Source organism: Macrobrachium nipponense, chromosome 46, assembly GCF_015104395.2.
Source record: "Macrobrachium nipponense isolate FS-2020 chromosome 46, ASM1510439v2, whole genome shotgun sequence".
NCBI classification, from domain to species: Eukaryota; Metazoa; Arthropoda; class Malacostraca; order Decapoda; family Palaemonidae; genus Macrobrachium; species Macrobrachium nipponense.
The window spans coordinates 15,734,083-15,759,126 of record NC_061106.1 but is presented as its reverse complement, the minus strand read 5'-3'; the positions used below and the strand labels follow the sequence as shown (position 1 = coordinate 15,759,126).

The following is a 25,044-nucleotide window of genomic DNA, read 5'->3' as shown; positions in this document are numbered from 1 at the left end:
CCTGGTTTATTACCGATACAAAAGAAGCCGGTAAGGTTTGGTCATCCAAAGATGGCGTCACCCCCTTTCTTTTGTATTGGCTTTTCCCATAGAACTTCTTCCACTGTTCCACCGACGAACCGCGACAAACAGAACACGGATTAGTAACCGTACATACGTTTTCCCTGCACCTACTACACGTTTGGATGAGGATCCGTCGACACCGAAGTTAGGAACCTAGAACAAGGGAAGCCCACCTGACTCCTGGCACATTTTCCTTTGTCTTCCTCTTCGAAGCGGTAGACGATCCCGATGTTGAGGCAAAATTCTCCATCATACCACGTATACACTCTTACCACACACTGATCACACTTGGAGAAAGAAAAGGAATGAAAAATAAAAAATGAAATGGATAAAGAACGGGCAAACTGAAAAACCGGCTTTAAATGAGATAGACAGTAACACGTCTTATCTTAAAGGCGGTAGGAAAATAACTGATGGGTCACAGGTAGCCGTGGGCATTCTGGGTATACATGCCCCGTGACCTGGTATAGATGCCATTAGTCCCTGGATCTCAAGTGTAATTTTAATTCTACCGGTTTCCAGCTTGGCGCTAGTAAATCCTAATGTTAAGACCTCAGGTTTGTTAGTTATGAAAAATACAAATTAGTTACAAATTTGGTATTTTTCTGCTACTGGGCAACAGAGGATGGCTTTAGTCATTTGATGCTGGAGGATGCTTTAGCACACTGCTGCTGTTGAACTAGTGAGAGTTCCTGGGCACTATGGTATAGCTTGTCAATTGAATACGATTGCATCACTGCTTCCTGCTACTTTAAGACAAGGTGGTGGTGATTATGTATTTGCATTGATCTGGTGTGTGCAGTGGGTAAAATACCTAAAGGTACAATTAAGTGAGGTGTGTGACACCCTGCTGCTGCTAGTCAAGTTGAATAAAATTGTGATGTATTGCCTCTGATCAACTGAGGGTGCAGTTAAGATGCTCCCTTGCTACAACTGAGGATGGGTTCAGCCATTAGATCCCAGATTATATTGTAACATGCCACCGGTGTTTAACTATTTGAGAGCCCCTTGGTATTAGGGAGCTACTGGTGATATCCTCTGTTGTGGCAGGTAGCAGGGAGCCATCTCGACTGCACCCTTAGTTGATCAGAACAACACATCACAATTTTACTGAACTTGAGTAGCAGCAGCAGCAGGGTGTCACACACATCACTTAACTGTACCATCAGGCTCTTTTATTTCTGCACACACCAAAACAATGCAAATATATAATCACCACCATTTTGCAATGAGGTGGCTATAAGATTCATTCATGAGCAGGAAGTATCACGCATCTTTTTCCAAGATCTGTGCAGTCCTTTACCAAACAGTAGAAGTTACGTCATTAAACAGACATTTCCCATGTGAACTAGAGATGGCAAGAATGTCTACAGGTAGAGCAAAGGTTCATAATCTCTTAAACATTGCCCAGTTGGATTAGAAGCCACAATCATCAATGAAGGATCCTACAGGTCCCATTCTCTGTCAACCAGAAGGGGTGAAGATAGTTTTGATCATTCAGCAGGACACTGGGGCTATTTTCTGCAGTGTGGAAAGTTGTAAAATTCTAAAAATTCTCCTCTACTAGCTATATTGCCAGCAGGTATTTGACATGACTTCACCTTCCTTTTACCAAAAGCAGCATAATTTTTCTCAATCAACCATTAGGCTGCGAGGCATCAAGAAGTCCTCTAGCAAGCAGAAATTTATGCTGTCTGCAATCTTCCAGCAACACCAGTAGGCCACTAAGAGTTCTGTAATTGTCTCCAGCAAAAATGCATGAGGTCATTCATCATTCAGTGGTCCCTGGGTGGTTCAGAATGTACCCACAGCTTCATACCATCCTTGATTAACTGACTGCAAGGTGTACCTTATGTTGACTAGGCAGATGAGGCTGTTGAAATGATCCAGTGTGTAGTAGCGGTTCATTGCTGCAGAGCTATCCTGTGTTGACCAAAAACAGTTTCAGAAGGCTCAAAGAAGTTCAGCTGCAGCAGGGGAGGGAGCCTTAGAATTATTCAGTTTCTAGCAGCTGATGCCATCCTCAGTAATGGTGCATGGGAACCCTCCACACCTGATTGAGTAACAGCAGCAGGATATCAAGATCCTAATGTGAGCAATATAGGCAGCTCTCAAATTGGCCAGCAGTAACTTTGGCAGCCTGTTCTGTTGACCAGATACAGTATACTACTATGGCACCACCCCCACCTATCCACCATCTTGGACTTTGTAAAGGGAGCAGCAGCAGCAATAGTGAATATATCATGGGATTGGGAGAAATACACTTAGCAGCCAACAGTAGTGGTACTTTGCCATCCTCAGCCCATTAGAGCACCAGGTCACCAAAAAGGTTTTAGTCTTTCACAGCAACAGCTAAAATTCATTAACCAGCATTAGTGCAACTTGGGGTTTTTCACTCAGCAGGAGATTAATAGAACAGATATATATCCTTAAGTTGACCAGAAATAGCTGGCTGCATGGGTAGTCCTTTTAGCACCTAGCAGTACTATTGCAGCAGGGGTGACTGTTCCTTTAGCAACAGCAGAATGATGGGCCCAGTTGGAGCTTCATACTGTAGACAGCCTATGTTGTCTAATAGCTGAAAGTTCCAGGGTCATCCAGTGACCATTGGCAGAAAGTTGCTGAATTTTCCTTTGCCAGTTAGTTGTGCAAAGTTGACATAATGATCAGAGACAGTTGTAATAATAATGGTCAATCTCTTACATCTGCAGTTTGTATCAAACTGCTCCGAATTCTCCTGCAAAAACTGGGTACCATGTCTAGTAGTAAATTTCTCTCTCAATACTCCTGAGTATCAAATTGACAGTACTCACCTCTCTGCAACAAAGTCATTCTCTCTCACCTAACAGCATTAGGAGGAAGCAGCTAACAGTTTTGTGTGCAGCAGCAGGTTTATGGCACTATCATTGCCTGGTAGAGTAAACATACAGGCAACCTCCGTTTCGTAGATGCAAGGTGTATATGCCACATTCCTTTACCCACTAGCAGTAGCAGGGTGTATCAGGATTCTCCATAAACTAGCAGCTCCAGTTATCATGTTGGTACCCACTAGCCATCTCATAGCAGCAGAGCTATAATCCAATCAATCGTATAAGGGCCTACAATAGCACCCTCCATCGTCCAGCAGCAGCTTGTCAGAAAACCCTCACTGCTCTGGCTCTACGGGATTCAGTCATACAAGGGCCTACAATAGCCACCTCCATCCAGCAGTAGCAGCTTGTCAGGAAATACTCCCTGCTCTGGCTCCATACTCCATCACCCACAGCATCATGATATCTACAGTTGATGAGCAGCAGCAAGCTTTCAGGATAGCCCCTTCATGTGGTTACAGCCAGGTGCATCTATGTGGCAATCCATTGTCTACCAATGGTATTGTGACATTTCTCTTCACACAGCAGTAATTAATAGGAAGTAATTCCTGAGACACCTTACACTTTGGTCTTCCAGCAGCAGTGGTATATATACCATCCAGAACACAAATCTTGTTGTTCAGTAGCAGGTGGTTCCTAGGGGTTTTTGTTTGTTCATCAGCAATAAGTTTCCTTGAAATCCTGTCAATTGGGCAGGAACAGAAGTGTACACTGTGTGGTTTCTGTAGAAGGTTATATACTATAAGGTTGTTTTACGGATGGCAAAGAAAAACTTTCAACGTATTCAATTTTAGGTTTACTTTCTGACCCATCCTGATGGTACAAACTGATTCTTTTTTCCATCCCACTTAGGTGTCTTTCATTCACTTATTACAGTTAGCTGTTTTTGAGGATTTTTAAAGTGCCTCAGGTTAGGCATAATGGCATCTGCAGAATGGTGGTATAGTCGGCTTGTATCTGAAAAAGTAATTTTGGAAGTTTAGTAATAGAAAAGTTATAGGCTAGATGATACAGAAAGTATATGCTATTATTTTTTCCTTTCAGAACAAGAGTCGTCGGAGATTATGCTTCTGTATTTTACTTCTGGTAGTTGTCTTGATAATAATTGGTATAATACTTGCTGTCAAATTTACTTCAAATTGAATTATGACTAGGTTGGACTCTGCTCAATATAGTTAATTACCTCATTCCTCCCAAATATTTTTTATGTAATGAAAATACAGTATTTATAGTTGTACAGTATATATAGATAGTACGAATTGTATATTGTTTTTAATAAATAAAAATTATATAAATAATATAGTTTTACAATCCATATATAACTAATTTAATAATATATTCAATTTGTATTAGTGTGTTTAAGCTGGAAACTGAAATTAAGACTTAGAACATGTTGTGTAAACTATTTTGGACTGTTAATAGCTTCTGGCAATAATTTCTAGATGATGACTTTATAAAGTTGTTTCAAGTCAGTAAATTCTGTTACTCTACTTAATTTAGAAATATATGGTGGTTTAGAAATATATGGTGGTGAAGGGAAGTAAAATTCAGCATACTGTGCACCAATCAACTTTACAGCATACCCTGATGTTATCCAATGAACTTAATTATACAAGAAATTTGAATACAAGTACTGTTTACTGAGTATTACCTGATCACTATTGAACAATGAGACCTCCATAAATAGTAGCAGACATCAACTTAACATCGTGCTTGTCCTCGGCAGAATCTGTTTCGTCTGAAGATGAAGTTTGTTTCAAGTCCAGCACATTGATTGAATATGATGTTGCATGATGGTAAACCTTAAGAGAAATTAACAATATAAGTGCACTTTGCACGACCAAAAATTTACACATATTGCAGAGGCTTTGTTACCATACTTTAAGTTGCTAACTTGAACTTTAAATTTCTTTTAGCAGTAACAGCTTTGGTATCAAACTTATAATGAATGATCTTTGTATTCTATACAGCTTTCTTGCTAGTAGAATAAGTATTAATTTTGTTTTAGAGACTCATTACCTGTGTTCCACAAATACAATCTTTGCTCCAAAAGGTGTACCACAAATACAAACTTAACTCCAAAAGGTGTAGTTACATTAGAGCATTTTTTTTCTTCAACAGGAATAACTTCTGCTTTCAGAGAGAATCTAACCTTTCAAATTATGACATGTGACACCCCAAGGTGAAGTGAAGCAATACATTGTAATTCATTACTGAAAGGACTGGTAGCAAGACACTCCTTCCTTATAAGTAATAAGCTGTAACTAGAGACAAATATATTAGCATTTTCCTTATGAAGCAACAAAACCATTTTGCACTGTGCTGAAAAAAGTGAATTAAAAGGAAGTGCACAACAACAACTTCCATCCTTATCCAATTCGAGGTTAACTTGGATGTGAATCTCTATACTCTTAATACATGCAAGGTTGAATAAGATTCCCAGTGCTCAGTACTGAAGAATTTTAACCTGCCACATCTCGTATCTTGAGTTTATATCTCACACCAATTATGAAACTTATGAGAAATGCCAAACACCAGCACTACCTTGGTAAATAATTTAGATTTGCAAGCAATTACAAAAGTGAAATGGAGATAATAGTTTCACTATAGTTAAGAAAAGATTGGCTTGTATGCATCAGTAATAAGGCAAGTTATTACATTCAAACATGTTTAAGGCCTTATATTATACAATGTTTGGACACTTAAGGCCTTAATCATCTTCATCAATGTTGAAGAAAAAATAAATGACTACCAAAATCCGCTCATGTCTATGACCGACGTATGATTCCTGGTAATGAAGATAAAATATTTTTGAGTAGAATTTTGCACGTTAATGGAAAATGTGCATTTAAAATCTGAAACTCCCAATCAACCCACTACAGAGTGGCTAGCGCAGAGCACAGCTTGGTTGGGATAAAAGAGCCAGTCCCTTGTTGGAGTAATAGTAACCCACTTTTGCAAAAGAAGGATGGGAAAAAATGTGTGGTACAAATAGGCAGCAAATTCATGGCAGTTTTGGAGTGGTCACCAAGCAGACCATGGCCTAAAAAACTCAATTTTGTAAATACGAAGAATGATAAAGATACCTTTTAGTAATAAGTAATCACTAGATGTTTGAAAAATAAAAGGCCTGAGTTCCATGTTACAAAGAGGCAAACTATATAATAGTTTTAACTGAGTTCCATGTTACAAAGAGGCAAACTATATAATAGTTTTAACTGTTTCCCACCAAGACGAGCTTCCAAAATTTTTCTGTGCTACTTCCATTGCTGCCAGGTTCACAGTATTTCAACCCTCGATAATACAAATTTAATTTGGGTATAAGTTATGTCATTCAGTGCTTTACCTTTGAGCACCAATGATATTTTGCAGGCAAAGCCATTGGAGTATCCAAGCTAAGGTCACCAACCCAGAAAGAGACGAATATGCAGTCGTCTGCCACCTGGATATTAACCTGCAGAAAAAAAAAAAAAAAAAGTTGAAGATCGATAAACATTCTGACATCACACAGGAGAATTTTATCCAAATTAAATAGTACGTATCTGGAAAGTGTAACTCCTGAGAATTTAAATGTTCCAACTACTGGAACGATAAAATATAAAAGACTACTTACTCTGAAATCCATCCCAGGCACCAAGGCAGGAAAATCATCATCTGCTATGACGAATCTTTCTACGGTTTCTCCTCCATTCTGATCGCTGAAGACAATGCGCCTAAAAAATTGTAATGCAAGTATAACTGGAGTAATTAGTTTGTAAATGCTGCAATGATTAGCTTTAATGAAACAAATGCCCCTGCAGGCACACTAACTTTCATGCTTACTCATATAGTATGTGCTTTAAGTTAAGAGTAAATCTAGGCCAACATGCTACTCGAAAATCAGTTTTTTCTGTATCTGTATAGTACATTGAAGAAACAAAATAAAAATGAGTTTCCCTTTCCATGAAGTTTTTATTTATACTGTTATAAAAAAAAAACAGAATTTTGAACATAAAAACTGATTCTGGTAAATAGATCTTTTTACTTCATGTAAGTGACAAATATTTAGTTATGAACTTCTTTAAAAACCTAAAAACCTTGATGTTGCAAAAGGAAATTAACCACACACAACCTTAAATGCTGACGCAAACATACCGGCACTTCTGTCAACCCTAATTGAGTAAACCCCAATTGTGTGTAATTGATAGGCAATTAAGTAGCGAGACTGGTTATTTTTCCCCACATTTCTAGTTTTGGCAAAGCCTGACATTTACATAAGGAATACTCCCCGTAGGGCGGTAGGATCGTCAGTGGACCTCATGCGGTGCACTGTAGGCATTACTTGAGGTTCTTTGCAGAGTGCCTTTGGCCCCTAGCTGCAACCAATTTTGTTCCTTTTACTGTACCTCCTTTCATATTCTCTTTCATCATCTTACTTTCCACCCTCTCCTAATACTCTATTCGTAGTGCAACTGAGAGGTATCCTCCTGTTACACCTTTCAAACCTTTTACTGTCAATTTCCATTTCAGTGCTGAATGACCTTACAGGCCCCAGTGCTTGCCCTTTGGCTTAAATTCTATATTCAACTCAACTCATAAGGAATACTAAAATGACAAATTCTTTAAACTTCAATGCCGACGATGGATCCAGTAATTTCTGTTACCAAATACCCTATTAGTTCATCAAATGAACGTTATAACAAAACAGTTCACGAGTTATTTCCTGCCCAACTAAGGAAGAAAAAGCTCCCATGGAGAATATATCTTGTTGCAAAATGAGATTATTCATGGACAAAAGTACCCATTATATATGTATTATAGACTACTGATCTCATCTTCGACGTTATATTTTTTCTAGCTTCAAGCTTCAACACCAATGTTAAGTAGACTTTAGCGACGGGAGTTTACTATACCGTGCTAAGAAGTAGACTTAAAGTTCGAAAACGTGAGTAATTGGGGTAGAAATGTTACCAACGCATACCACATCCCGCAATGGAATGTGACAGAAGTCCACGAGAGCTATCTTCATGAAGAGGTCCAAAGTTGCTAACGGGAATGCAATATTTGACGTTTCAGTAAAGACTTCAAAGGTTACCCCACAGTTAGGCAAAACAAGAGGCTGCTAATCTGAAATGGGGTTTTCGGTGCAAGTCTCCTTACGATTGTCTACTAAATTTTTTCCATATTCCCTGAACTGGAAATTAAAAAGAAACAGTACAATACTTAAAGACCCACTTTATAAACCATTTGCGGTCTAATATCCATCAAGTTTATCCTAGTTATTAGTATTTGTATCTTCATAGTTGGAGGAGTACCATTGCCGATGAAAAGGCATTTTCAATAACTAGATAGGCCTTAATTTTTTTTTTTTTTTTTTTTTTTTTCGTTCTTCTTCTTAAGGAGCGATGGGACGATGGGCCTAGCTTTCAGCATCCAGTCACAAAGCCAACTCGGATCATTTATCTGCTTCGCGTCTTGGTGCAATAACTACGCACCCACAATGTGCTTACCGAAAATACTGTGGAGCGCGTTAGATGTCTCGTTTTTCATCCTTATCACAAAGAATGTAATGAACAAATAGTACTACCTGTCATCGTAATCAATCCTAAGGAGAAAAATCATCGTAGACTCATCACGAAGCAGCTCAATCTGAAAACTGAAACAGTTCATGATAGTATGTCGAACTTTTATAACAAATTCATGGTTCTACATATGTTACAGTTATCGTTAAGTAATTTGTTAACTGTCAAGGTGAGGCAACGGCCGTGTGTACGGTAGCAATGACTACTGCTTAATTCCTCTTTTTACGGTATCGCCGCTTTTGTTGTAAAAAGTAACATCAAAACTTTCTAAAACAGTTTTTAAAAATCTGAACAAATATGTTCACATTTGAAAGCGAACAGAAATTCGAAATGCAGTCATAGCTTAATATATAACCAGTATTAAGGGCGCGGCGGCTTTTGACAAGTTGAAAGTGTATTAAACTTCTTTAGACCTGATATCAATATTGTAAGAAGATATGCAAGTGAAGCATATATGCTAATTGAACCTAAAACAAATTGTAAGTCGGGCGAGAAATCATTTGTACACTGCACCAAGACTATACCACAATACCGCCTTAAGTGTATATCGTACAAGAAGAAAGCATATTTAAAAATGTAATAAAGACTCTCCTGTTCTGCAGGAGCTATGATATTGACGAGTAAACACTAAAAGACAAGTATTATAAAATGAAGCACCTTATTTTTAAAACGTACGAGAGCTCGCCAGAGGGGGAATCATCCCTGTGGAGGGCTCTATACATAAAACCAAACAAAGGAACAAAGTGGATTGATATAACCAGTATTAACGGCGCCACGGCTTTTTAACAAGTTAAAGGTATTCAGCTAACCGAGCTTTTTTTTCGGGAAACTCCAGGTTCACAAATGAAATACCAATCAAGAAATCTAAGAATACTCACTCGCTCTCTTCCAGCAGTTGAAGCGTCATCTCCATGTGGAAGAAGGGATACTCCAAAGAAAATGATCTACGGTAAGGAAGTGATCGAGCCAGCTCCTCGTCCACGAGTTTCTCGAGTCTTTTCTTTTGGCTCGCAACTTCGGAAGTGTACAGATACCAAATCATCGGAACGGCGAGCCTGAGGTTTGAAGAAGTCGATAGTTTCAAGTATGAGTCTAGTCGTATGGAATGAATAATAATGGTTTTCTTACTTTCTGCCTGATGACAAGTTTTAAAACACTATGTTAATGAACTAGCGATATAAAGAACATTGGTATGGAAATGTAAACCTTCGTTTCAACTAAGTGAATGAACAAGTAATATAAAAAAAAACCTTGGTATGGAAATATAACCCCTCGTTTTAACAATACTAATGAATTTTGGTGTGGAAATGTAAAACCTCGTTTTAACGATGCTAATGAACCTTTATGTGGAAATGTAACTATGTTAATCAACTAGTGATATAAAGAACCTTGGTAGGGAAATATAAATCCTCAATTTAACATTCGTAGCCCAGTTTTGAGATAACTAAGAAAAGGAACTGCAAAAGCAAAAGGAGTAAAAAAAATCATGTGGCTTTGTGGGTACATCTATCAAATTTACCGCATTACAATTAAATATTGCCAGAAAGGGCTACGAAAGATGTAAAATACAGATGAAGTATTTCGTCTCAAGATAAAGGGGTTTACAGCGGTTGTTTTTAAAACTGGTGTGACTGTTGCATACGAAGAACTTTCCGAAGACGATAGTTTTCCACAAGATTTTGTGTCGTATTTTGTAGTGACTTAAAGATGAAGAGGCGCTATAAGTATGGCCGCCTATAAGACTTCGCCTGGCTCCAATATTTATAGTTTAAATATGGAATATTTCAGAAAGGACTTCAACTGACATGCCTAGGTCTAATAATAGCCTTGAAGAACTGATTGTTTGTTTGTATGGTGTTTTTACGTTGCATGGAACCAGTGGTTATTCAGCAACGGGACCAACGGCTTTACGTGACTTCCGAACCACGTCGAGAGTGAAATTCTATCACCATAAATACACATCTCTGACCCCTCAATGGAATGACCGTGAATCGAACTCGCGGTCTAAAACTACTAACAACCTTGAAGGTTTCCATAATGCATTACAAAAATCAATTTCATGCCTAACTCCTAATATCTGGAAATGAACACACTAAAGTTGAGTGGATTTTATCACAGAAAAAGAAAAAGAAAATGATTTGGGACGGGGAGTGCTCTTAAGTTAAAAACTCGTTTTACAAAGAGCGCAACAAAAGCGGCCGATATAACTCGACTTATTACATATGACCCTTTCTTAAAAGCTATGGCATATAATCTGCGCAAAGTTTAATTTTTAATAAATTCACTCCATATTGACTGTATTTTTTGTTCCCATTGTCCCAAAAAAATAGCTTTCAAGTTTTTCCTTTAATATTTGTTGTTTTATTCTTAACAGATTCTTCTTTAAAAATGAGATCTTTACCACTTTATACAAGTTATGAGTTGTCCTATATATAAATTGCCCAGATATGAGTTGTCCGATATGAGTTTTGCGGGAATAAGTTGTCCTGGTATCAGTTGCCCTATAGCTAAACCATCAGACTTGACGTCGGAACTTTAACTTTGAAAAAATCACGGAATTTATGACATATGAGCAATATGTTGATATTCATGAGACCAACAAATGGTTTGATAAAGCTTGAGGAATGCAACTTACTTAACTGGAGATTAATGGCTTTGCACAGTGCTCATAGAATGTATGTTACAAACTCAAGAGCACTTTATGGATTACAATTAACCTCAGACTTGAATGTTTACGATCGTGAATAATAAAAATAGAATAGCCAAGACTGCATTGCAAGTCAGTATATCTGAAAAGAGAGACTGACATTACTGATCTAACCATACTCTGTCACTTAAATGTGTTAATGAACTCTTCCTAATCTTAATTACGTCTAGCAAATCTGCTTTTGAAAGATTGATGTTAAACGAGCTTCCATAAGGCAGTATAGCTTACGAACTGCTCTAGTCAACAATTAGATCACATTCTCTCAAGGTATGTTACAGGTTTCAACGTTTTCCTAGCGAGGGACTTTGACATCACTTTCAGGTTGACCAATCGTGGCCACTTAAATCGAATTGTATGGCTGTTGTTGTTGTTGTTGTTGTAGTTGTAGTTGTAGTTGTGTGTGTGTGTGTGTGTACTTACACACAGCATGAGAATGTATGAAGTGAAGAGAGATTTAAGTCTCTCTTGGAAACAGTGCCACGATAATATTCTCAATGCTGGTAAAAAAAATTAAATAAAGAATAAAAAACAAAATAAAATAACCTTGACCATAGAAAATACAATTCTACCATCTATACGAGAACTGTCGAAGACAAATCACCCAGAAGGGTGGTCGACTACAGAAACTAACAACAAACGAGGCGCATCAGTGATTGATGACCTAGGTACCTGTTACACCAGATATAGGCACGGGCTCGCTCGATTTTGATTTTGTGCTACTTCAATAGACCATTAACATAAGACAATTTGCGACAATTTTCTCCCAGTACCTCTTTTTCACTTAAAATTATTTTAAGAGAAAGAACCTGTTTACACTTTCATCCTTTAGCATTGTTGTCATTATGATCATCAATATGAATTATCAATATTAGAATAATTATGGTTTTAAAAAGTATAATTACAATTCAAATGTCAGAGAATGCGAATCAGTTACACCCCCTAAAAACTCATTTTTTAACTGTTCAGTTGTAGAATCTTCCAACATCAATAGTTCCTCGAAAAGGAAATCACTGAGTTTTGCTAGTCTTCTCCCGTTATTGTGCAATAAAAAATAATACCTGTAATATTGAACTTGAATAAAATACCTTTGAAAAAAATTGTTGTTCTCTCCTACATTCACTTACCAAGATTTGCTTTTTTTCCAAAAAGATTTTTTGTTCAACAAACATATTACCAAAGTCAATCAAGTTAAAATATTTCTTCCATAAACATTTCAATGGGTAATCCTTATCATAATAAATATCCCTAACACTAATTTAGCGAATGACTCACTTGCTCACTAACAGAAGTTCGGTCAGGTTTTCCTGATCGGTGTCTGCCAGTTTCCTCATGTGCGAGTAGTTCTGGAACCACTGGTCCCGCTTGGAGCTGAGGGCGCCGAAGCTGCTTCTAATGCTTCCGACTACTTCCTCGATCGCTTCAGGTCTTCCGTCTACCTGTAGGGCATGAGATGGGAGAGGGTCACGGAGCTGAATAATTGCGGTTTTAAGTTTTTCACCCAATTAGCTATTAAAGGTAGTTACGGCGTGACTAATGTTTCCCTCTGCCAAAGTCGTCCACCGTCGGAGGAGCGTCCTTAGGGAATTGGTAAAAGAAAGCCAAAATGATCTTGCTGAAGAAGAGAATGAATTAATGATTTAAAGTTATCAAAGAGGAAAGCAGTTGGGAGGAATCGGGGTAAAATGTACAGGAATAAAACAAGAAAATGACCATTAATAAAGGCGTGGGATTAAAATATATCGAAGCCTTTTTCTTAATTTTTATAATCTTATGATAAAAAGTTTCTAGTTTCTATATTAACCTGGAAGACTTGTGCCTCATTACCTACCTTCTGGTCACCGAAGATGATGCCACCGAAGGGTTCGATAAAATTAAAGTACTAAATATATTTCTCCATTTTAATGTTCCTAAAAAATACCTCCTAAGCCTCTCTCTTGGTTCAACGAGGAAGCTGTATTAGTTAAGGTTAAAAATGCTGGTAATTTCACAATTATTTTTAGGTGTTAAATCCTTTTGCAAGGTAGCAGATTCGTTCAGTCACGATTATGTATGCACTTAAAAACGTGATGCAAAATAGCTTGTGATAACTGCGCTTGAATAGAAAATTCTCAGTTTTCCAAAATGTTGCAAATCCTAAGAAAATCTCGATCATCAAGAATTGCGCTTTTTTAATTAATTAATTAATTTATTTATTTTTTTTGTTTACCCCAGACTCGAGTCTCATCCCGGTGCAAGGTTGGCACTACGGTACGGTTGATATTTAATCTATACGTACAGAGCGGAATCACGGCAAGATATTTTGCCAAAATATGGTACGGCACGATTCAGGTACGGAAACAACGGGCAGAATTCTGTACCGTACAGTACCTTGGGCTCGATATATCACTAAGAAATTACTAATGCACATTTGGCCGCTTCTGTGACTACAAATGTAGAGAACGAAGGTACTTAACATTCCAGTTTGTAACGTACCATGCATAATGTCTCTTTTAAAAGACATCGAACCAACCATATTCCGCAATACATAAAATAAATGATCTGTATAACGTTCAAAGTTCATCAACAATAGACTAGAATAAATAATCCTATTCAAAATTGAAAGTAAACAAGATTCTTAAAAAAAAAAAACTACTCGTTTGAGATTAGGAAACAAGCAAATCTTTAGAAATTATACAATTCAAGTTTAAAGACGATGAAACTAACTTCGCAGTTCCCAGTTTCTTCTTTACGTCAATGAAACTTCAACACCATACAAGAACATCCGAAAGGAAAATTCTCATATGGTTAACGGCAAACATTGTTCCCTTATAGTCATTTAAGTTGGTGCACCGTTTAATTCGGTCAACGCCCAATATCGGCTGTTCGTAATAAAACCGCCTTAGTGCCATTTATCACGAGATATCTTCTCATTCAAGTTAACCGAATTGAATAAATAATTTAGACCCAAGGCCTGTAACTGGGACCTACGAGGTCATTCAGCGCTGAAAGGGAAATTGAGTAGGCAGGTTTGAAAGGTGTAACAGGAAGATTACCTTGCAGTTGCAGTATGAATCAATTGTTAAGAGAGGGCGGAAAGTAAGATGGAAGAATATGAAGTGAGGTGCAGTAAAAGAAACGAAAGAGGTTGCAGCTAGGGGACGACGGAACGCTGCAAAGAACCAAAGGACGGCGCTACTCCCCTACGGAGTCATTTAAAGTTAACGTTTCCATTCAGTATGAATAGTTTTCTAGTTTATTCCTGAAATCAAAGTCCAAGGAAATATAAAGTCCCAGCGGTTTATTTAAAAAAATAAAACGTGATCCGACCTCCAGTTTATTCGGGGAGCGTGCTAAAATCTTCTGTCAAATAAAGCGTTCTTTTACCAACGAAAATTGAAATAAATACGGTATATTTTATTAGAAATAATTGTTCTGTAATGTTTAACATACACATTTTCTATATTCTCATTCTATTAAATAAATAATTAATATCCTATTCTAAAATTCTTGTATCTTTAACTCAACGCGAAACACCTATTTCTACACCCCCCGCCCCCCAACAACAACAAAGTAGTTTGTAGGCTTATTGGCCAAGTAAAAAAAATACATAACACTGTTGTTACCTTTCCTTGCCAAGCTCTTATATTTTTAAAACTAGCTCATTCTCCGAGGCCTGGACTTTACGTAAAATTAATTTCTAACCCTGAATGAAAACCCAATGATTGGATTAAGAGTGTAATACAGTTAATTATGTTGCACAACTATACTTAAAGCTCGATTAATTTTATGAATTTCATAACACGTTTAAAGAGTTTTGGAGTATTCAGTTCTTAAATGGAAATGCTCAATTTTTCTTATATGCCACTGTATTTTCTTTTGACACAGGACATTCTTTTTGCTATTCTATTTTCATGACGCATCATTCTAGTTAGCAATTAATCCTTCGTGATATAAAAATTTGTTAACTATAACGGAGAATTGTACCAATATTTCTTACTCGTAAACTCAATTATCAAGTATAAAAAAATGATTTTGTTTTACTTTATTTTATTTGCACAACTGTACTTTAGAAAAAGAAAGTCAAGACATGAAAGTTTTCTTTTTTAATCATTATTGTTTTTGCCAATTTTTGGGTGTTCTGTAATTTATCCGAGGGGTTTCTTATCATCGGAAGCTCAGTTAAAGTCGAATTCAGTCGCTGGACCGGTTTCAGGTGTAAATCAGAAGAAATAGTCATCATAATCTTAATTATTATTTCGGGTAACCGTACGACCAGCACCCTTAACACGCCCACTTCCCGGCCCCCTTTTTGACTGTTGACAATAGTTTACCGTTTCCTTGTACAACCTCAATCTTAAAACGGCATTCCAGTGCTGACGTTTGGTCGCACATTCATTTTGAATAACATTGACGAGTTTCTATTCAAGATTTAGGAATTGCTTCCTTTAGAAAAAAAAAAGTGCTGCGCTCCGATTTAAATGTTCAATACCTGTGTCCCAATTGGCATGAATGGCCTTTATATATTAATTAATCTTGAATATTGACGAGTTTATTTGTTAAATTTTGGAATGATCTCAAGAAAATAAAGGCTCTACTCTGCCTTTAAATACCTGTATCCAATCTTAGTTTCATCAATTTATATTTGTCAGAGTTCACACAAATAGTTGCGCTTAACGAGACATCTGGAGTACGAATGTCGAACCTTTCGGTTTCATACTAATCTTTTCTATATGGGTGACAGCAACATTTTTCCAATTGTTTCAAGGGATAGCATATAAAAAGCTGTATTAGACATTATTAATTTGGCTGCCTCATCAAATATCCCTTTGAAAAATTTTCACTTTTATCGAGCGATTTACTCTGTGTCCATCTTGCACGCAACTAAGAACATTTTCTAAAATGCCAATACTGCACAGTATAAATTTTTACACATCAGATTCTCTAATTCATGGAGCTCCTTACTTGATATGCCTAGGTTGGGACCTCCATCTCTGTGTTTCATATTCGTACAGTTTTATATATGTATACACTTAGCATTTACACTTAGTATGAACACTAACTTGATTTAAATATGCACACTAACTCTATTTAATTTTTGTTACTTATCTTGTTTCATATCCACTATTTTCGACCTTTTATTTATCGTTTATAAAAGTAAAAAATAAAAATTACGTTGACTTATCTGAAATCATAATTCTGTACTGAACTGTGATGAGCAATCCCTTGTGCTGAGCCTTTTGACTTAAGAATTTTTTTTTTTTTTAAAGTGTAATTTCCCATTGCACTGAATGTCCTGATAGTCCCTTAACTGAAATAATGCTGTTACAGTCTACAAACCATATGCCTATTATATTGGTTTACCATAAACTACTAATATATCTACTTTATTTTAAAGGGACCAGTGATGTTGCAGACTCGCCATCATCATCTGCACTAAATTATACAGTCAAATTTTAAAAACTCCTGTTCGAAAATTTCCGTAATAAGTTTCAGCAATTTCAACACGACTAACCCTATTCACCTCGTGTAACTAATAAGATCTCACGCTAACGCATTCGATAAACATGGAATCGTTATTCTGGAAACCCCGATTTTGAAAAAGCCCTATACTACTACTTTCAGCTTCAGACAGGTACAAATATCACAACGCCCGTACTCGTCGTTGAGATAGCAATCACAATAACTCAACTCAACAAACCTTAAATAACTTACGGTTCGAAAGTTCCTTTCAGGATGTGGGGTTCTAGCAGTGAAAAACTCGGCAAGTGGAAAAGGTTATTCTCTTGCATGTATGGCACCCTTCTCTAGAATTCGTAACGCAATATAGATTTGGCCAAATGCTTGCTGGCCACACTTTACTAGCTAGAACATAAAACTATATAAAACTATATTCTCTGTAACAGTGGGAAGGTAAATAGCTTATCGTACGTAATCGCATGAAAGGTTAAACACCAACGTGCTCTAAATACCTGTGCTGATTAAACGATGGCCCCGGAATCAAGACGACGGGAATATACTGCAAGATAGGTGGACACAGACGAACTCTTAGTTTCCATAACTTTCAGCTTGAACGAATCAAAAACACCGTTGCAACGGACTACAGCCTGACTGGCCCTTCTTAGAGAAAGCAACCTTCGCCGCGAGTATCTTCACTGACTCCAGCGCGTCTGGTCACTGGTGTTTCACAGGTCTCTTCTCTCTCTTCGGGCATTGTTACTGTCCTGTTAAAACACCACTTACGGTGATGGTAAACAAATATTCATCGCTTATAAGGACTCGTACTGAACTTTCGGCTTTGAGAAATAAAATAAAAGTACCTTACAGAAAAAAATATAAATGTATATTATATCATACATACATACTACATACATATACACATACATAAGTGCCTATGTGTATTACACCACTATTTGGCTAAATTTAGATTTAATCCATGCTTAACACGTACCATTTTGAAATAAAGTTCAAAATATGGTACCATCTACTTATTAAAAAGACCCTAGGCATAAGTTGGCATGACAGTGAGGTAACGTATTAAAAGGGATGAAAGGTCTGGTGGAGACCTCTGGACTCGTCCTAACAACCGATTCATATATATCATGACAGGAGCCCTTGGTTTTATGCCAGAGGCCAAAGTGGACTTTTTAACTGATCTAATCTTATATATCTTAAAAGGGCAATACATCATTTATTAACATAAAGGAAAAAATGATTTACTTCAGATCCTTTGTATTATCTCAATCGTGCAGGCTGTTATCGTAAGCAAAAACATACTAATTTACCCCGTATTACCCACTTAATTGCTATCGAGGAATTGTAAAGCGCTTGAGAACAGCATCGCATAATCACACCGTGCTTTGGCCTTTCTTCAACCACATTATCTTATCCTCACAAGTGCTCTACAGCAATATCTAATTAAGGAGTGACGACTCCCGCGAGAGCTTTCTTTACTTTGCTTATCATATCAAGGCAATAATAAGAAACATTATCACAAGAAACATTACCGCATTCAAATAAATGCCAAAAGACTGTAGCATTATGCCACATGATAAATTGACTTTTTTGGGGCGATTTCTGATATTGGAATTTTAAGGTTATTGCGATCCTTGAACTGCCGACTTAAAATATAGCCAGTTCCTACATCGCTAACACCCTGGTAAACCTCAGACTGGCTTTTAAAGTTAGCATTTACCCCTGTGAACAACTCAAAATAGTTCAGTTTAAGTGTCAAACTTTGAATAACACGTATCAGCCCTCAAAGTCTTAATATCTAACAAACGAATAATGCAAGTGGACATCACCTACAAAGGAAACCACCATATCGGTGCTTTGTTTACATTCTGAAAGACTAGCAACAAGTTAGTGGGCTTGATCTATCGTCATCAAGTTAGTCTCAGGCTTTCATATGGAGATCTTTGGAACTTGCTTTTATCAAGATTGTAAAGTAACGAAGCCACCGATGACCTTTGGCAGTCTTTTCTAGTTCTAATCTTGTGAGCTGTTTTCTTAGCTTTCTGTACATGCAATAACGTTACGTATATATACGTTTCATCCATAACAATTTGCAGATTCCCGAGATGTCTAGCACTAGCATTGCACCAGCCCCGTTTTTTTTTTTTTGCCTTGCCCTTAGGTTAGGTTAGATTTATCCGAGAGGTAAATTGGGTGTGGGAAACATAACGGGACTATTTTCAAGGAGATTCTATGGTTTGTTTTTAAGATATGGCGTCCCGCTCTTTTTGAGGGAAGGTTCCGTAACTCGGTTACAGCTACAGTTCGGGAATATGCATTCCAGCAATGAAATAGACCAATTCATTAGTTTTTGAAAACCATGTATCTGGGAAATCGACCAATTCATTGGTCTTGAAAACCATCAAGCTGCGAAATCAACCGAGTGATTAGTTTTGAAAACTTCCCAGCTGAGATAGAGACAAATTAATTGGTCGTTAAAACTCTCTAGCTGGGAAAATGATCAATTAATCGGGTTTTAAAACTCCCCAGCTGGGAAAATGATCAATTGGTCGGGATTTTGGTAAAAACTCCCAGCTGGGAAAATAAATTAATTATCGGGTTTTAAAAACACCAAAACTCCCCAGCTGGGAAATGATCAATTGATCGAGTTTAAAAAAACTCCCAGCTGGAAAATATTAATTAATTAAATTCTGGTTTTAAACTCCCCAGACTGGGAAATGAATCATTGATCAAGTTTTAAAACTCCCAGCTGGGAACAAGATCAATTAATCAGGTTTCAAAACTCCCCAGTTGGGAAAATGATCAATTGATTAAGTTTTAAAACTCCCAGCTGGGAAAATGATAAATAATCGGGCTTTGAACTTCTCAGCTGTGAAATGGTAAATTAATCGGTTTTAAAACTCCCCCGCCCCAATTTGGAAAATGATAAATTAATCGGGTTTTAAAACTCCCCAGCTGGGAAAATGATAAATTAATCGGGTTTTAAAACTCCTCAGCTGGGAAAATGATCAATTAATCGGGTTTTAAAACTCCCCAGTTGGGAAAATGATCAATTAATCGGGTATTAAAACTCCCCAGTTGGGAAAATGATAAACTAATCGGGTTTTAAAACTCCCATCTGTGATATCAACCCGTTTATCAGTTTGACATTGCCAACTAGTTTTATTCCACGTCGAAGCAGTGAAACCCTCTGCCTTTGAAAAATGCGAAAAACCTTAGTTGCTCTCGAAGTTAAAATAATTTTCCCATTCCCTTTTAGAAGAACGCCCTTGCAAACTCAACCGTCCACTGTCTTATCAGTACATTTACCAATACCTGGCACTGGATGAGTCACATGACGTGATTATCTATTAATATCGAGTTTCTTGTTTTTGTCACAAGGGTACTTGATCTGTGAGTTCGTACCGTTGATCAATCTCTTAGAATGACCTTTAACTAGGCGTTTGGGCTAATAAAACGTACCCAGTCGCGTAGGGTCAAATGAAGTCACGATGACCCCGATCATGTATTTATGCGTCATCGGAAACGAAGGGATTCTTCGCTTTTCACGCATGAAGGTTAATTTGTTGAGAGAAGTATTATGTCCATTTCCGCCACAATTCAGAATTAAAAGGAACTTATTAAAAATTACAAAGAGTTCTATCTTTTCACAATGCCGAAAGATATCCATTTATCTTTCGAAGTGTATTACCATTTAAAATTAGTGCCCTCTACTTAGTGTATTGGCTAGTGGAACTTAATTTCCATGAAAAATACTAAAAATAATATTAGAGGCTTCAATGCTTCACTCTAAAACCCATGTTCTATTCAAAAACAATTTAATTTTTTAATAAAAAAAATACACACGTCCTTCTATTACATGAAAATTTATGAGCACATATAGAGACAAACACCTTTCTGAACACATCCACCCACACATACATACATACATACAATAACACAAAACTGACATCTCCTAAAATGACCATTTATAATTTTTTTTTCCTTTTCATAATTGGACGCGTGGGGTTGTACACTTGTCTACTTGTCAACCAAACTGACACAGAGCCAGATATTCAGCTATTACAGGCTCACAGCGGACAAGTGTCTTCTTTTTTATCAATTTTTTTCGAGGGCTCTGAAGGGGTCATAATGACCACAGGCGCTTACACAGCAGTATCTTTGAAATATGTCACTCTGCAACATTGGCAAATAATCTTGGTCATACTGTTTGAATTTCTCTGTGATATCTGAATGCTCTTCCCAATATGCATAACGCACTTATAATAAGAATTATGCTTTCGTGTATGTAAAATATACTCCTCCTCCTGTTTTCGAGTCACGAGTGTCAGCATGGAGGAAAAGTAATCATGTAGCAAACAATCACGTAAAGTGTAACTGTGATGGGAAAGAAATTCGGCGTAGCTTGTCTGAGGAACTGGTGAAGGAGGTTGGGCGCACTGTCTGTTACCTTACGGTTTAAATATTACTCTTTATATCAAATCTTATGATAAACTTGGAGACACTATTAAAAATATATTGCACTTCATCTAGACACAACTAGCAACTATTACTTCTTGAACAAGACAACCCTTGAACATAATGCACATCTAATGATTAAGAAAATCATCTGACATACTGAATGATTCTTTTACCAGATCTAAACATAGTTATCCAAAAATAGCTATCTAAGCAAGTGCTAACAGCTACGCACTGATAATTATACACTTTAGGAAATTCGCATGGTTTTGCAATTGACAACAACCGACCTAATGGTACTATGAAGTTCTTTCTCTGCATCTTTTTCCACTTCTATGTTGGGTCGATGTTTTTTCTGACAGCTTTCCTCTACCTGGCTCGGTCAAACACATCGTCCTCTGACAATTGTTTCTCTCAGGTCTTCTTCAACTACATCCATCCACCATCGTTTCTTCGGTCTTCCTCTCGCTCTCTCTCATCAGACACCTAGAACTGCATCACTCTCCTCCCTATAAGTGTCTCATCCCTTCTCATCACACGGCCAACACTGCAGCCTTCTTTCCTGGGCCTTCTGTGATAGCTCTTAGGGTAATTCTACAGAATAGTTCCGCACGGACTGCAAGGAACGTAGCCGCGGATACGACATCCACTAGGGATTGATTGGGGCGTCCAATGTATTTCGCCGTGTTTAGAGTACTGGCCCCCGGTGGTTGATTACAGTCGTCCGAATAAATATTACTTAACAAATTTCTTGTCAGGAGGTAAAACTGCCATAGAAAAACCGCAAACTGCCATAGGTCTAGGCCCGCCGCGGAATAGTGCTGTAGATTCTACCGCTCTTAGCTCTACGACAATTTAGTAGTTCCTCCTTATTCTTTCATTCTTGATCCTGTCCATTTTTTGTCACTCCACACATCCACCTGATCATTTTAATCTCTACCGCATCCACTATGAAGCAAATCAAATTGCCTAATACTAAGACACGTTCCAGAGAAATATAGCGAAGCAATTAAACAGGTATTGTGATGGTTAACCCCTTACCTTCAAGAGACAGAGAAGAGCGACGAACGCGAAGGTAAATATCTTTAGTCTCATGTTTTCTTCGCCAGAGTCAACACCTGGAAAAATACTCAGTGTCAAGACACCTCGCCTCGAACACCCACTTCCAGTAATGAGGAGGGCAGTTGGCTGATCAAGTTACTAGGCTGATAATGCTGACACACACACACTCTCTCTCTCGTCTCTCCCTATCACTGGCGTTTTATTATCTAATCTTTGGTGTTTGTTGTTTCTCGATAGGTGATTCGGTGACAGTCTCCTCTGATCTCATGTTGTCTCGAGAAGAAAGATATGCGATGTTCACTTTCTCATGGTTTATTATTAGGGCTCAGTAAAACTGCAGGTCATTTCGATGGAAAAGTATGCCGAATGTAGTTTGGAGGTGAAGATAGGCTGGGAAATGGGAGTATATATATATATTAGAATTTATATATATATACATATATATATCATCTATCTATCTATCTATATCTAGCTATCTGATCTATCTATCTATCTATCTATAATATATATATATATATATATATAGAGATATAGATATATATATAGAATATCTAGTCTATTAATATATATAGAGATATATATATAGATATATCTATTAATATTATATTAGATATATATTATATATATATATATATATATATAGATATAGATATATCATAAGTATATATATATATATAGATAATATATATAGATATATATATATATACATATATATATATTATATATATATAATATAATATATATACATATATATATATATATGATATATATATATATATATATATACTATATATATATATATATAATGGCAAGAGACTTTCTTCCTTCATATGTTAAAGTGTACAAAGCAAAACTGGCCCAAAAGGATTTTTGGGACCTTCAAAGCGGCACCGCTACTTTTTTTGTTTTGTTTTGTTTTTTTATCGTCCATCACTTGTCGAGTGACGAAAATGCTTTCACGATGAAGAATTTCCGGTCATCAAAAATACAACACTGATCAGTTTAAGTTTTGCTGGATTAACTGTATGAATCTATGGACAGCCCTTTATCTCTGTATTCCACAAGAAATAAAGTGTATTTATAGATTTGCCTGGACGGACCATCGTCCTTGCGACGCCTGTTACCTATTTAAATATAAATCACTGAAATTTCCAGATTACTGTTTATTGAATTAATGGTTTCTTTACTATTCATTACTGTGCATAACTTAAGGAAAGTTTATTACTCGCCAACTGCAATGTATTAGGAACATATCTCCCGCAGTGACAAAATCACTTAGTAGAAATCGCCCAGCACTGCAAACTTCCGGATAAATCCGGAATTTACCCATTTCAAGAACTTATCACCTTGATTTTCCAAAGTGGTCTCATCCGAACCGATAAACTTCGATACATCCACTGGGAAACATAATTATGAGGATACGAGTTTCTATCTTGGGACTGCTCAGGACGTTGTTATCTTGATTACCCTCGTTGCCAAAGTTGAAGCTGTTTACTTAAAATACCTAAAGGGCATTTCGAAATATTTTCCAATATTCCAATTCAATGTAGGTCTTGACGTAAATGTGTGGTTACAAAAGGGAATTCACTGTAGAATATTATCTGGAGCGACGACTAAAGCTGTTCTTGTGACAATTCGTGATGACTAAGCCTAGTCAACTTACTACTATGAGATTCAGGGTCTCTGTAACACGGTTTTTTGGACTTTGCTCCTTATCAAAGCATCGGATGTAGCTGAAAGTTGACATATGTATATTTTACAACCACACACAAATTTTGTCAGCATTATCAATAACCTAAACCCGATAGTTTTAATTTTTATAGAGTAAAAATGCTCTAGCCGACGCCATGGCCAATGATTACGAGCCAAGAGTCGAAAAACATTCATTACGTAAGCAAGGTAAACAAACACCTTTTGACTAAATGTTGCCCCGCCCATCCACCAGACAGAAAATCCATCGGCTCGAAACCCAAAGACTTTATGAATGGAGGAACGATACATAGATGTGGGGTGGGGTATCAGTGCTAGCGTAGTAATACTAACTGCAGCAGTAGTGCCGCAACAGTATAGCAGTAATATACATGAATTAACAAACGTTTAGGCCAACCTGCTGGGATCCTTGAGGATCATTTAGGACTTCTTACAACTACTCGAGAAATTAGTTTTTATAGCCAGAAGTTTAAATTTCTAATCCAACAATGCCCATGGTAGCCTTGCAGTGTTATCCTGAATTATAACGAGGCGAAAATGGGTGGAGCCTCATGAAGTCACCATTCTGACGATAATTATTGGTGAAGGTTTAAAGCCAATATACGGTACCGGCTATTTTTTTCAGTAAATAGGTAGATAGCCAATAAATAAAAATTGCTTGACATTGGATTTAGCAGTATCAAATCAAGCTTGTCTACTATGTTTTGATAATTACCAACGATTCCCTACATCTTGTCAATCTGATTGTGACCTATAAAGTAGACTGTAATTTCTCTGGAAACTTATTTTGGGAGTTAGACTAATAATCGAAGTGTTTTTGTATTTATTAACATATTTTGTTGGTTTGTTCATTATGACAATTATCACTGGAGAGGTTCCAGAGTTCATAAAGGTGTACTGCTTTGCTTGTATTTAAATTTGTATGTCATTGTTGCCAGAGGTTTAGCCTTTCGTTACGTATAGCCAATCATCCATCGAGAAAGAGGGAAGAAATGCTGTCATAAGTTACGTAACGAGTGCGTTCGAAACCTTTTCTCTGAGTAAGTTGGCGGCCCGTCTTCAAAAAAGGTCACTTTTACATTGTAAGTACCAAATTTATTCAACCTACGTAGTGCAGAATACACTCACATTTATGTGGTGATATAATATGTTATCTTGATTA

General features: G+C 37.0%; 1 protein-coding gene across 2 annotated transcripts; it reads right to left on the bottom strand.

Moving 5' to 3' along the window:
• Nucleotides 1-3,716: 3,716 nt before the first annotated feature.
• On the bottom strand, nt 3,717-22,289 carry LOC135214774 (uncharacterized). Of its 2 annotated transcripts, none has more exons than XM_064249129.1 (8): nt 22,152-22,289; nt 12,474-12,637; nt 9,373-9,549; nt 8,500-8,568; nt 6,547-6,646; nt 6,280-6,387; nt 4,585-4,735; nt 3,717-3,890 (listed from the first exon to the last, which is right to left on the bottom strand). In XM_064249129.1, exons 1-7 carry the CDS (start codon nt 22,203-22,205, stop codon nt 4,592-4,594), a joined length of 816 nt encoding a protein of 271 aa, XP_064105199.1. In that variant the 5' UTR covers nt 22,206-22,289; the 3' UTR covers nt 3,717-3,890; nt 4,585-4,591. The 2 variants fall into 2 exon arrangements, with proteins under 2 accessions (XP_064105199.1, XP_064105200.1); XM_064249130.1 differs by lacking the exon at nt 22,152-22,289 and adding an exon at nt 17,150-17,328.
• Between the last annotated feature and the right edge of the window lie 2,755 nt (nt 22,290-25,044).